The 12,579-nt window shown below is 31.4% G+C and overlaps 1 protein-coding gene and 1 pseudogene across 2 annotated transcripts; one reads left to right on the plus strand and one right to left on the minus strand.

Moving 5' to 3' along the window:
- The first annotated feature begins 57 nt into the window (after nt 1-57).
- LOC109123501 (ubiquitin-like-specific protease 1A) lies at nt 58-6,215 on the plus strand. Of its 2 annotated transcripts, XR_009465600.1 has the most exons (9): nt 58-223; nt 305-409; nt 477-546; nt 1,943-2,035; nt 2,130-2,228; nt 2,305-2,404; nt 3,005-3,133; nt 5,878-5,974; nt 6,129-6,215. XR_009465600.1 is itself a non-coding variant. In XM_059736639.1 (6 exons), exons 1-5 carry the CDS (start codon nt 108-110, stop codon nt 2,223-2,225), a joined length of 480 nt encoding a protein of 159 aa, XP_059592622.1. In that variant the 5' UTR covers nt 58-107; the 3' UTR covers nt 2,226-2,228; nt 2,305-2,462. The 2 variants fall into 2 exon arrangements, 1 of the variants encoding a protein (XP_059592622.1); XM_059736639.1 differs by lacking the exons at nt 3,005-3,133; nt 5,878-5,974; nt 6,129-6,215 and having other exon boundaries at nt 2,305-2,462.
- LOC109122595 (putative pentatricopeptide repeat-containing protein At1g56570) lies at nt 3,376-5,657 on the minus strand (annotated as a pseudogene).
- Nucleotides 6,216-12,579: the final 6,364 nt, after the last annotated feature.

Consider the following 12,579-nt stretch of genomic DNA (forward strand, 5'->3'; position numbering starts at 1 on the left):
TTTTTTTTTTTGTTAAGTAATTCTAAATTGGGTGATATTTCATTAGGCGGTTGCATGAACATCTGGATGAGACACTACATGAGAAAATTATATTTATTCATCCAGGAATGGTGTCCAAGGCTGGAACAATAGCCCCACAAATTGAAAAAAGAGCAAGGTTCATTGCTGATCGCCTAATAGACTCCAAATTGGCAGACTTGGTTTTTCTTCCATATAACCCAAGGTAAGTTGTTAATCATAATTGTTTTTAATTTCTTAGCCTTATAAATGCTATTTATCTAAATTATATGTTAATATATTGTAGGTTTCATTGGGTTTTGGCTGTAATTGACCTCAAATCACAAATAGTCTACTATTTAGACTCGCAATTGCAACAACCATACCAAGATATAAAAGATATTGTGAACATGTAAGCCTACCATAATTTTAGTTTTCATATCTCAAAACGAACACTAATGTAATCTTATTTTTTGTAGGGGGTTTCGAATTTTTGTATCTCAAAAGAAGAAAGGATCTAAAAAAGAGCTCAAGTGGATGGTTGTTGAGGTTACATTTTTTTTTTCTCCTAAACTTTTTGAAGACTTACCTACATTTAAGTTGCTTTCTTGAATGAAAATTTACTTGATTTTTGAAATGTAAAGATTCTATGTGGCTTTCTCTCACATGAATATATACCTATATATATATATATATATATATATATATGAATTTTCTTAGTTTATAATTGTTTTTGTTATTATTTCCTATTTCTAACTTGAGTTGAGAAGGATACCATATATGTTTGTTTCACTACCTTACGAAAATATAATCTAAAATGCTATGAATACAATGTACTCATATGTCCATTATTCCACTATTAATTAATGAAGTAGTACTAAAAAAGAACAAACCCATTTTTTCATGTGATTGAAAGATTTATGATCCATTTTTACCTTCTACAATTAATATTTCAAGAAATAGTAATAGAAACTAGAAGAAAAATAGTAAAATTTTTGTTAAAAATGCATGACTAGAAGACTTTTTTCAATTGTATTATGATGTGGAAGATCAAACCTTAGAAAATTCAAGCATAAAAAAATTAATATATACATAATTAGTCAATTTGAAATGTTGGTCATAGGAAGAACAATTATTAAATTTTGATCACTATATCCATAGCATTTACAATCCTTTAGAACAATTTAGATGTGTGTGTGGGTAAGGAAGCAATGGGGATCCTTTAGATAGCTTTGATCATGTTACTTAGGTGTGAGTTGTTCTTTATATCTTTCTTTTAGCCTTAGTATGTCTTATATACATCCTATATTTAGTTTAGATGTTTCTTGTAAGGCACAACCTCTCTCTCTCTCTTTCTCTCTTTAATCAAAACTCTTTACTCTTTTATCCATCTTCAATCAAATTGTTCATATGTAAAACATTTATTCCTTATAATTACTAATTGCATTTCTCTTCTATAATGTCAATCTATGAGATGTAAAATGAGGTTAATACTACATATTTCCAAATATATTATCGATAATTGCTCTTGAAGCTTGATTGATTTACCTTAATGAAGTCTTCAAAGTCATGATCTTTTCTAAGGGATATTCTCACATAGACAAAAGTTAACTATTATATTTTTTTAAAGTTAATCACTATTCTTAATAAATATAATTAATCATTACCTTTATCTATTCATTTTTTTTCTCCATATTTCACATATACATGTTATTGTACATTCTTATATTTTACCTAATTTAACCCTCCAAGTTGTAAACATGGGAGCTTAAGGTATTATGCTAGACATGTATTGAGTATAATTTAGGTGCAAATTTTACTTGAAACTAACATTATGTCATTCATTCTTTTTTTAAATTTAAAATGTGAATGATGAAAAAATTGACCAAATTTATATGATGTTATATTTGATTGTGAAATTTTGTTGCTATAATTTTGCTCATAGGGGCCCAAACAGTTGGATGGTGTCATGTGCGGATATTTTGTCATGCGATACATGCGAGACATAATTGCAAATAGAAGTCTCTTAACATCTCAGGTTTATCTGCCTATGTATTTTCATAAGTACATGAGAACTTATACATATATTTAATGTTTCACAATAACATATTTTCTCTTGTCATATATTTTAGTTTGAAGGAAAAAAAACCTATTCACGAGCTGAGTTAGATGAAGTGAGATCTGAATGGGTCTCATTTTTGAGCACTCTTATCTTAGACCAAGTATAGTGGGTATGTTAATTTATAATTTTTTAATAAAATTTCAGACATAAATTTCAATTAATGTTGCATCTTTTCTCTTTGCAAGGTTTCAGGTGACATTTGCAGTTGTTGCAATTTTGAGGTGACAAGATCATATGTAAGATCTTATTGTCATGCATAGATGCTGAAGTTTTGGATACTTTTGGGTACATACCTATATCTTTTAAAAGATACATTTGATGAAAGTACTAATTCATGTTTTTTTTTTTTATTATGTATGTTTGTTGGATTCTTTTTGCATAAATTTTGGTACATGTTAATATCATTTTAGTAAAATTTCAAATATAGACTTAAAGTAATGTTGTTTTGTTTTTTTTTTTTTTTTTACTTGCAAGAGGTTGGGTGGCATTTGTAGCACTTGCAATTTTTAGAGTATAAAATCATGTATAAATTCTTGTTATCATGCATAATTATTTAATTTTTGGTTCTTTTTTAGTAAATATCTTATATATATATATATTTGATAATAGTATAAGATCATGTATACTTGTTAGGTTGTTTGTGGATACATTTTGATATATTTAGGATACATATTTATATCTTTTTAATGAACTTTCAAACACAAATATAAAATAATGTTGTTTTTTTTTTCATACTTGCAAAAGATTAGGTGACATGTTTAATATACATTGGATGTAGATTTTATGAATAAAAAATGATACATAATCTATCTAAAGCAGATTTTACTTGGCTGTCTTAGTAATGCTACAAAATGAGTTTAACCTTGTCTTTTGTTAATCTTGCAGGTTCATAGAAATGTTATCCAACATAAAGGAAAGTGCCACTCTTCCTCTCCATTGAAATGGTGTTCACCATGGAAGGAAAGCTCCTCTCATCAATTAGTTTTTGGTTTGCCAATGCCATAACAAGTTAAGGTTAGCTCCTTGCTAGTGATTAAATTTGAGATCTCAAAATTTTCAAAGATCGTATCAACCTGAATTTAGTTTAGGAGTTGAATGTCTTAGTCCTACATGGTATGCATTTTAAATAACACATCTTGTCTTTCATTTCACATCCATGGATTTGAGGTTGTAAACATGTTATCAAAATCTAAAGCTGCAGTCCTAGAAGTTGTCCCAAACAACAAAGGGCACTCACAACCAAGTAAGTTGAAGAATAATCTTTCAATGCATTTCTCTTTGGTTATTAATGTGTTGTAGTACAAATTAAGGTCATAAGATAAGTACATTATGAATTTTGTATATACAATGGTCTTTGCTGATCTGATAAGATGTCTTATTTGTTGCACACCATCATGTTATTACTACAGATCATTCTTCTTCTCTGTTATAATAAAATAGGATCTCTTTCAAAGATGGAAAGGTCAATTCACCTCGAAACTTTCTTGCTAGTACCCACTTCGAGGTTGTTCATAAAAATCAAATGACTCTCTTCAATCCCCCATTTGTGTATGGTTTTCTCACCTTTTGGACTTCAACTGCTTCTCAAGTGCCATCTTCAAAGTCATATATCAAGCAATCTAAATCAGGAACATACCTTGATTCCTTCATATGCCCAATCAAATTTTCCAGAACTTGATATATCCCCTCTATTTTGGGGCCCACCTCATCCCCAACAACAAAACTATAGACATGATTTCCTACCTCGACCCAGCTCCTACCAGTTTCCTTTTTATTTCCCATTCTTTTCATCAACTTTCTCAGTCTTACAAACTCCCCCACTTACCATCAGCTGCATATATATTTGATAGCATCACATAAGTCCCTGCCATATTAGGCCTCAGATCCAATATCCTGTGAGCAGCTAATTTTCTAGAATTGGGAAACCTGTGTGCTTTATAAGCTCTAAGAAATGGCCCCCAAACACACTCATCAGGCTTGAATGGCATGCTCTCTATGAGTTCATAAGCTTCCTCAACTTTCCCAGCACGTCCTAGCAAATTCACTTCACACCCATAAATCTCCTGATCTGGACTAATGTTATAATCACCCACCATTAATTTAAAATATCTCAAGCCTTCATCTACAAGTCCAGCATGACTGAAAGCATTAAGAATGCCCATAAACAAGACTCAGTCAGGCTTAACATCTGACCTGACCATCTTGTCAAACAATTCAACAACCTCTTCTCCATACCCATGAGTCCCATACCCAATCATCATGGTAGTCCAAGAAACCAAATCTCTACGAGACATACCCCCAAAAACTTGGTGCGAATCAGCAATATTTCCACATTTGGAATACATGTCTATAAGGGCATTAGACAAGGCCAAATTCCCATCAAGGCCTCTTCGAATAATCCTCCCATGAATCTGTTGTCCACAATTCAAAAATGCTAAGGTCATGCAGGCAGCCATAATGCTGGTAAATGTGAAGCTAACTAAGATAAGAAGAAATAACATGTAGGATAAATCACTCAAAGAGGGTATATCTGAAGTCTCAGAAGAATTTGACATGGTCGGATAAATTTTATACTTAAACTGAATATAGAATGTCTACCCACCTGGTTTGAGTGAAGATCTAATGTCCCTAAAAGAGAAAGTGCCCCAATCTCTGCTGGTAGCAAAGACAACACGTTATTCTTGAAACTTGAAGCCACAACAACTAGATGAATATCAAATATAAAAAGATTTAAAATGAAAGAAAATCTACGTACACCAGACACTCCCAAATATCTAAATTTTGTTGCAACAAGGAATGAGAAAATGACCCCATATAAAACTCTACAAGGGAACAACAACCCTTTATTGATGCTGGTATTGATGAAATTCCTGCATAACTCAGATGCACATGTTTCATTAGAAGAGTTGAGAGAAAATAGTTCAGATAAAAGAGTATACTTAAAAACCACTATTAATTCCTCTAAAACTTTACATACGTACTGGAAAAACCTTGTAGAGACTAGATTCACTCACTGTTCTGATGAAAGTCAAGATGAATGAGACGTGAAAGCCTTCCAATATTCTCTGGCAAGCCAGTCAACAAGTTTCTTGCTGTGAAAATAGCAAGCAAACACAGTTTTGAGAATACTTTAAGTATATTTAAACAAAGAATCAGATATTGGTGGCATCAGATAAAGGACTATTTACATGTCTCAGTTGGATTGGATCTTTCATATCCCGCGATCAAGGTGTTCCATGTGATCAAATCCCTTTGATTCATTTCATAGAAATATCTATTTGCTTCAGAGAAACAACTACACCTGCAATACATGTCTAGTATAGAATTCATGACAGGAAGATTGGATTCAAACCCATGTTTAGTCATTGCTGCATGTAGTTTTGGACTAATTGAATCGAGTTTCTCACTATGAGTGGAATTGGATGAAAATGAGTGGTAGATAGTAGTCATGAGTGGATACATCTAGTGTTCTAATCTTGGTTCAGAACTATGTTTTGGACTCTTTGATAATAGTATAAGATCATGTATACTTGCTGGGTTGTTTGTGGATATATTTTGATATATTTAGGATACATATTTATATCTTTTTAATGAACTTTCAAACACAAATATAAAATAATGTTGTTTTTTTTTCATACTTGCAAAAGATTAGGTGACATGTTTAATATACATTGGATGTAGATTTTTTTTCATTGAATTTTTAATAAACTTTAAAAAATAAATATAAAATAATGTTACTTTTTTCTTTCTTGCCAAAGGTTAGGTGACATTTGCAGTGCTGCAGTTTTTAGAGGAGAAGATCACGCATAAATTTTTGTTATCATGTACAGCTACTTGATATTTGGTTATTTTTGGGTAAATATCTATTCTTTTTTCATATATATTTGACAAGATAACAAGATTTTATATAGTTGTTAGGTTGTTTAGGAATATATTTGGATACATGTTTATATCCTTTTATTAATCTTTCAAATATAAACATATACTGATTTTTTTTTCTTACTTGCAGAAGATTTGGTGGCATTTGCAGCAATTACAACACTTTTGAAGGCACAAGATCATGGCTACATTATATTTATCATGTATAACTATTGGATTTTTGGGTACATATTTGTCTTTTTTTGGATGTATGTGAGATAATATAAGATTATGTAAGGATATTAAGGTTTTTTTTTTTTTTTTGTCAATATATTTGCCTACATGTTCATATTTTTTTTAAAGTATATTTTATACATTCATGTACTTTATATATATATATATATATATATATATATATATATAGATACACACACAACAGGTTCAATTTTGATGCAAATTATTTGGGCAACAGGTTAGGTTGTTGACATGTTCCATATGCAACCTTGATATGAAATAAAACAATTTCTTTTATATGAATAAAGAAATCTTGACATAAAAGAAATTGTATTCCTTGACATAAGAATAAAAGAACCTTAACATATTAAAATTTCAACTTTAAAAAAAAAAAAAATAACAAAAAACATCCTTGACATATGTGTAAATTAAATTTAAAAGCATATAAAACAACATTGACATATATCATACTTAAGCTTAACATATATTGAATATAATCTTGACAAAACAATGAGTTAACCTTCACATATGTTTAACCTAACCTTGACTAAAGTGGAAGAAACGTTTTAACATATGTCATATTAATAAGATTCCTACATTGATAGAAATAAGGTCTACTTAACATATGCATATGTCAAGCTAGCTTTTATCATTTCTTGACACTGGCATAGACGACATATGTGAATACTGATCTACCTTAACAGATATACCTTATCTTGACGGTGAAAAACTGTCAATGAAGACCTTTTTTCTTGTAGTGTATAATCTTTGTAGCTAGTATATAATTTCTAAGAAAAGACTAGACTCATAATCCATTTTCTTTTTTCATTAAAATCAAAGGTGATGGAGTCAAAAGAGACTTTGGATCTATTGGTTGATACAAAGATTTGATGCACTGGAGTTAATGTAATGTAGATACAAAAATTTTGGAAATTTGAAAGCAATTTACAAGATGTGTAGTAATGTTCTCATTGTAGGTATCATACCTCAAGACTCCCTCTAAGAGCATGATAGTCATTTCACACCTCAAGTCTGAAAACTCAAGATGAAAACAACACAAACAATCATCTTATAACTAGAAAATTACCAATTACCAAATTTTTGTTCAAAATAGTAAAATATATTATAATCTTCAAAACTCACTTCCAAACAAAACCTACACATCAACCATTGTGTTATTATTCATACAACTTCAAACTTAAATAATTCAAACAGAAATTAAATTCTAACATTTATATAATCTCCAAAATTTAAAGTTTAAACCAAAAATCCTATTAGGACAAATTATCATCCTAACCATCATTCTTTGCCTCAATAGAGAGTATCTAAAAAATGCCAACAAAAATGCACAAGCTCAAAACCCAATAAGAAATATTAATACAATTTTATTGATAAAATATTTTCAATTATAATTATAAATAGGAAATACAATGTATAATCTTTTTCATAAAAACGTTTGAGTTTCAAACATGCTAAAGCATCCAAAAAATTTTAAACAAACATCTCATATTTATGTCAATAATAATTTCATATATAATCTAAATCAAATGCATTCAAAATATTTTTACTCTGATTATCAAATAACAAATAATCCCGATTAGGTGGGACTTTGTTACCTGATTAGATGAGACTCAACAAATAGAGTAACTTCAAATTTGTTCCTTTTAAGGTGAACGGAATCAAACACTACTAGCATTAATAACCTCTAACCAAAACTATAGAGTCAAAGCAATTACATTTGCCACCAAGAAATGTAAAGGTTAACAATTATAAGTTATTGACTAAGATTGAAAGGTTAATAATTACAACTCGCTAACTAGGGTCATTGACTAAGATTAATTTACATAATTCAAAATAACATATAAAAAAATTATTTTCGTTGACAAAATATGTATTAATTTCCTTTACCTCAAACAAGCACTCAAAATCTGGAAGAATTTAATCTTAAAAAATCTACTCCTTATCTAACAATAACATAAAGAAAAAAAATGATTATATGTATTGACTATTTATCTAAAATTATTAATTGATAATCCTGATAATATTTCATGTTAATATCATTATTTTAAAAACCGGATTGGATTGGCTGGTCCGAATCTAACAATAACATAAAGAAAAAAAAATGATTATATCTATTGATTATTTATCTAAAACTATTTATTGACAATCCTTATAATATTTCATGTTAATATCATTGTTTTAAAAATCGGACCGGACCGGTCGGAGGGCTTTCCAGTTTGGTTCCCCTTTTTGGACTGTCTACCAATTGGATCAGTCTCGAACTGATCAAACCGGCGATTAGACTGATGACCCGGGCAAGCCGAACGGTTCTTTAAGAACCAAATGGGTCAACTCCACTACCTCATTTTCCTTTTAGCAAGCTCACATTTCCCTTGGCCCATTGTCCACTCCTATGATGAGTCTTCTTGGCAAAATGACCTATTATATAATGAGCGCTATAGGTCGGCCCAACAACCAATTAATTTGCAAGGAATGGGAAGAGATTTATAAACCTATTTATGTTTCCTCTCACTTTAGATGTGGGATCAAGAAATTTAAGGAAAAACTCAACTTTTTTAACCAATTAATTTGCAAGGGATGGAAAGAGGTTTAACCAATTAATTTGCAAGAGATGGGAAAAGGTTTATAAACCTATTTATGTTTCCTCTCACTTTTGATGTGGGATCAATAAATTTAAGGAAAAACTCAACTTTTTTTGTTGGAAGCAGTGTAGCTTGAACCATAGACCTCTAGGTTTCCAAATAGAATATTATCCACTCTGCTACAACCACCCTTATGCTGAAATTTAACAAGGAACAACTATATAGGTTCTTTTAAAAAATAATATATATATATATATATATATATATATATATATATATATATATATATATAATTACATAATACAATTTTTTTTTTCATTTTCAATATGTTTAATATTTAAATACGATTTTTACCATTTTCTTTTCATATTTAAATAATGTTGTGGACCTACATTTTTCACGTGCATCCTCACCTGATCAGCGAAACTCATTTTTATTTGTGAAAAATTTAGTTTTGGAAAAGTTGAAGTTGCCACTTATTTTATTTATTTTTAAAAGGGAAAATAAAACAAGAAAGAAAACCCTAAAGAAGTGACTCCATAGTTTTGGAAAAGCGTGTCTTTGAAAAACCCAAGTCTAAGTCCGGGGATCAGGTTACCCATTGGGATGACACTTCTAAGAGGTAGCACCACTCTAAGCCCTAAAGAGGTCTCTATTAACTAAGTTGAGAGGAATGTGGCAGTTAATTGGTTAATTGAGGGTACCTAGGTAGACTAAGGTGATTTCCAAAAAAATAACATGCTAAACAAGGAAACCAATCACAAATCATAAAGAAGATTTAGGGTGCGTACCTGGACTGCTTCTTAAGCACTATCACAAGACATCAAAGTTAGTTCAAATAGTATATCATCCAACTTGCGCTTTATCAGAAATAATAGAATAATGAAACATATGTATCAAGACACCCAAACACTATCAAACATAGGCATAGTTCACAATGACAAGCATATTCACAGAATTTAGAATGTAGGTGATAGAGAGTGTACCTGGATAACATAGATAACTCATTATACGTTTCCTCGGACATGGGGGGTTAGATAATAAATAATAAAATAAGAAATCCTAACATGCTTGTTATCTAATTAGCATAGCAAAAATGATCAAAGTATACGAAATAATCAATTAGCACATACATCTTGTATATAATTCCTAAAAAAGAGATAAATATGATTATAACAAGTAGCAAATGTGGCAACAAAGATGAGTTTTGAAAATATTTTTATATAGGGGTTTCACCAATTCCCTAATTGATATACATGAATCTAGCTTAGAATTATCCCATTTGTTTGGGACCATAAGCTTGGATTCGTGTCTCATTCAAAACTGTCGTTTTTATTGAAAACTGAGAAAGATGCGAACCGATCAAAACATAGTTGCATATTATTTGAAAAGAAAATGTGATTTTGGTTATAAAGACTCTAAATGAAATTTTAAAATAGATTTTCAAAGGGATCTTTTGAGAAAAGTGTTTTGTTTTAAAATAAAAGAGATTAATTTGAAAACAATAAAACGTATGAGAAATAGAATACCAAGCAAAACAAAAGAAAACAAAATAACAAAGTAAAATTTTTAACAATCGAGCAAACTAAAGTGGTGAGAATGGAGCCAACCTTCATGAGTTTCCGATGGCCCCCAATAATTAAATTTAACGAACAAATGTCAAAGCAAATAACTAAACGACCTTAGATCAAATAAAGTCAACCAAATATCAAGATTTATACAACTATCATGATGAACCAAAACCAAAACAAAAACAAAGTTTCAAGCTTCCCCAATCTAAATCAAAGAATCAAACAAAAACAAAAACAACAAAAAATAAAAAATAAATAAGAAAACAAACAAACAAATAAATAAATAAATAAACATTTTCGAACTAATATGAGAATCAAAACTAAATCAAAACAAAGATCATAACTTTTTTTTTTTTTTGTCTAAGACAATGAATCGAAGCTCAATTGACAAAATTCCAACTTTTCTATTTTTTAAAACCAAAACTCAAAACCTTTACTTACCTTCCCTCCTTGAATCAAATAGTCACGGTGTCCCTCATCTTCCTTGTGTTGAAGGTTGTGTATAGCTACAAAGGGATCTCTTGGTATCTCTTGGCGCGTCAATTAAAGCTCCAATGCATCCATGTGTGGTATTGAAAGGTGGCAACCTTCAAGTTTTGCATGATGCGACTGTCTTCTAATTCGGGACGACGCATGGTGTATTGCATCCCTTTAAAGGCTATTGTGTGATCCTTGGAGTATGCATATGGAGGTGTGCATGAATGGTGGCTACGTGGTGTTAGTGTGTGATGACTTTCGTTTACTTCTCCTCTCTCTTGAAGAATCAAGCATTTTTCCCTTTTTTTGCATGAGTGGTAGCTGTCCCAAGAAATATGCAGCCTCGATGATGTGTGATGCTCTCTCAATGTATCCAGTCCACATATCCACTAAGATGCCCCCTTCCCAAAATCCCCTCTAATCTTCCTTTCATATGCTCTCGGATGTGCTTCCTTAGAGAGAATTTTCCTAGATGCAGCTGCGAGTAACTCCAAACTCCTTACTGTACCATGTATGTGCAACAGTAATGATCCTGTTCCATCCTTAGCCTTTTCATACATGGACAAGTTTCCAACAGAGTGAGCAACAACAAAGACACCATAGCCTTGAGGAATCAAAGCGATGCTAGTACAATAATTGGTACTAACAGAACCATATTTGTTATAATGTTGGGCACCAACAAGTTTCTTCCCAAAATCTTGTAATTGATGTCTCAAAGAGTCCGAATAGACATTTATAGAATTCAATCCAATAAGCAAGTCATGCCCGTCTTTAGCTTTTGCATCAAATGCATGGCAGACAGGGTTTGAATTGCTAAAGTGTATTGCTTTTATAGGATCCTTATCTTGTGAATTAAAATCGTTGATATAGATCGTGTCCCCTAAATTGAATATAAGCCATGTCCCTTTTCCATCAAAATTAGAAGTAAGCATTGAATTATAATTACTCAAACCTCCAGATGAATTGATCTTACTGGTTCCAGTAAACGATTTACTTCCTTCATTCCCTCCCACAAAATTAATAGATCGACAGCCATTACCTCCCCTTAAGAGATAATCTCCAAGGAAAATATGAGGGATTCTGTGAGCACCATCAGTACTAATGATAATCGCAATAATCAAACCATAAATACCCAATACTCTTGCCATAACAACTGGAATGATCAACTTCATAACAAGCTTCGATCTCATCACACCCATAGAGGCCACACCAACCCCGCTCTTTGCGGTTCCATATGTCGCTCCCATACAAGAGAAAACAAGGACGACAGCAACATCGAGGAAACCGAAGAATGGAGCAGTCTCATCACCGCTAAAGGTATACATCTTCTCATGTTCGATTTTGCACAGAAACGGGAGAAAATTTCTTTTCTCTTTTCTCTATAGTGTCATTTCCCTTACGCTCAGAATTTTTCTTTTTTTCTCAACGCACTGAAAATTTTCCTTTTTGGGAGTGGCCGCTTTCCATCTATGTGCATGGAGGGAATTTGCTTTCTTTTATCGATGCATGATTCTTCCCATCCTACATCGGTGCATGATTCCTCTTTCCTTGTAGTTAGCAACCTGCATCGGGATGAGGAATAAAGAATTCGCGGGTGGAAGCAGAAGAGGGAAAGCCTTGAAGCAAGAGAAGAGAGACCATCAGATTGAGGGAATTGTTGCACTTCTAAATAAAAAAACTCAGTGACCTCATTGGTTGTTGTATCTCCGCCTTTCTT

Source organism: Vitis vinifera, chromosome 5, assembly GCF_030704535.1.
Source record: "Vitis vinifera cultivar Pinot Noir 40024 chromosome 5, ASM3070453v1".
Classification (NCBI taxonomy): domain Eukaryota; kingdom Viridiplantae; phylum Streptophyta; class Magnoliopsida; order Vitales; family Vitaceae; genus Vitis; species Vitis vinifera.

Bases quoted from the DNA above. Each gene is read 5' to 3' on its own strand.
- LOC109123501 (XM_059736639.1), top strand. From the start codon at position 108: ATGGTGTCCAAGGCTGGAACAATAGCCCCACAAATTGAAAAAAGAGCA. The intron at 547-1,942 runs GTTACATTTTTT...TTTTGCTCATAG, and splicing joins TCAAGTGGATGGTTGTTGAG to GGGCCCAAACAGTTGGATGG. The intron at 2,036-2,129 runs GTTTATCTGCCT...CATATATTTTAG, and splicing joins GAAGTCTCTTAACATCTCAG to TTTGAAGGAAAAAAAACCTA.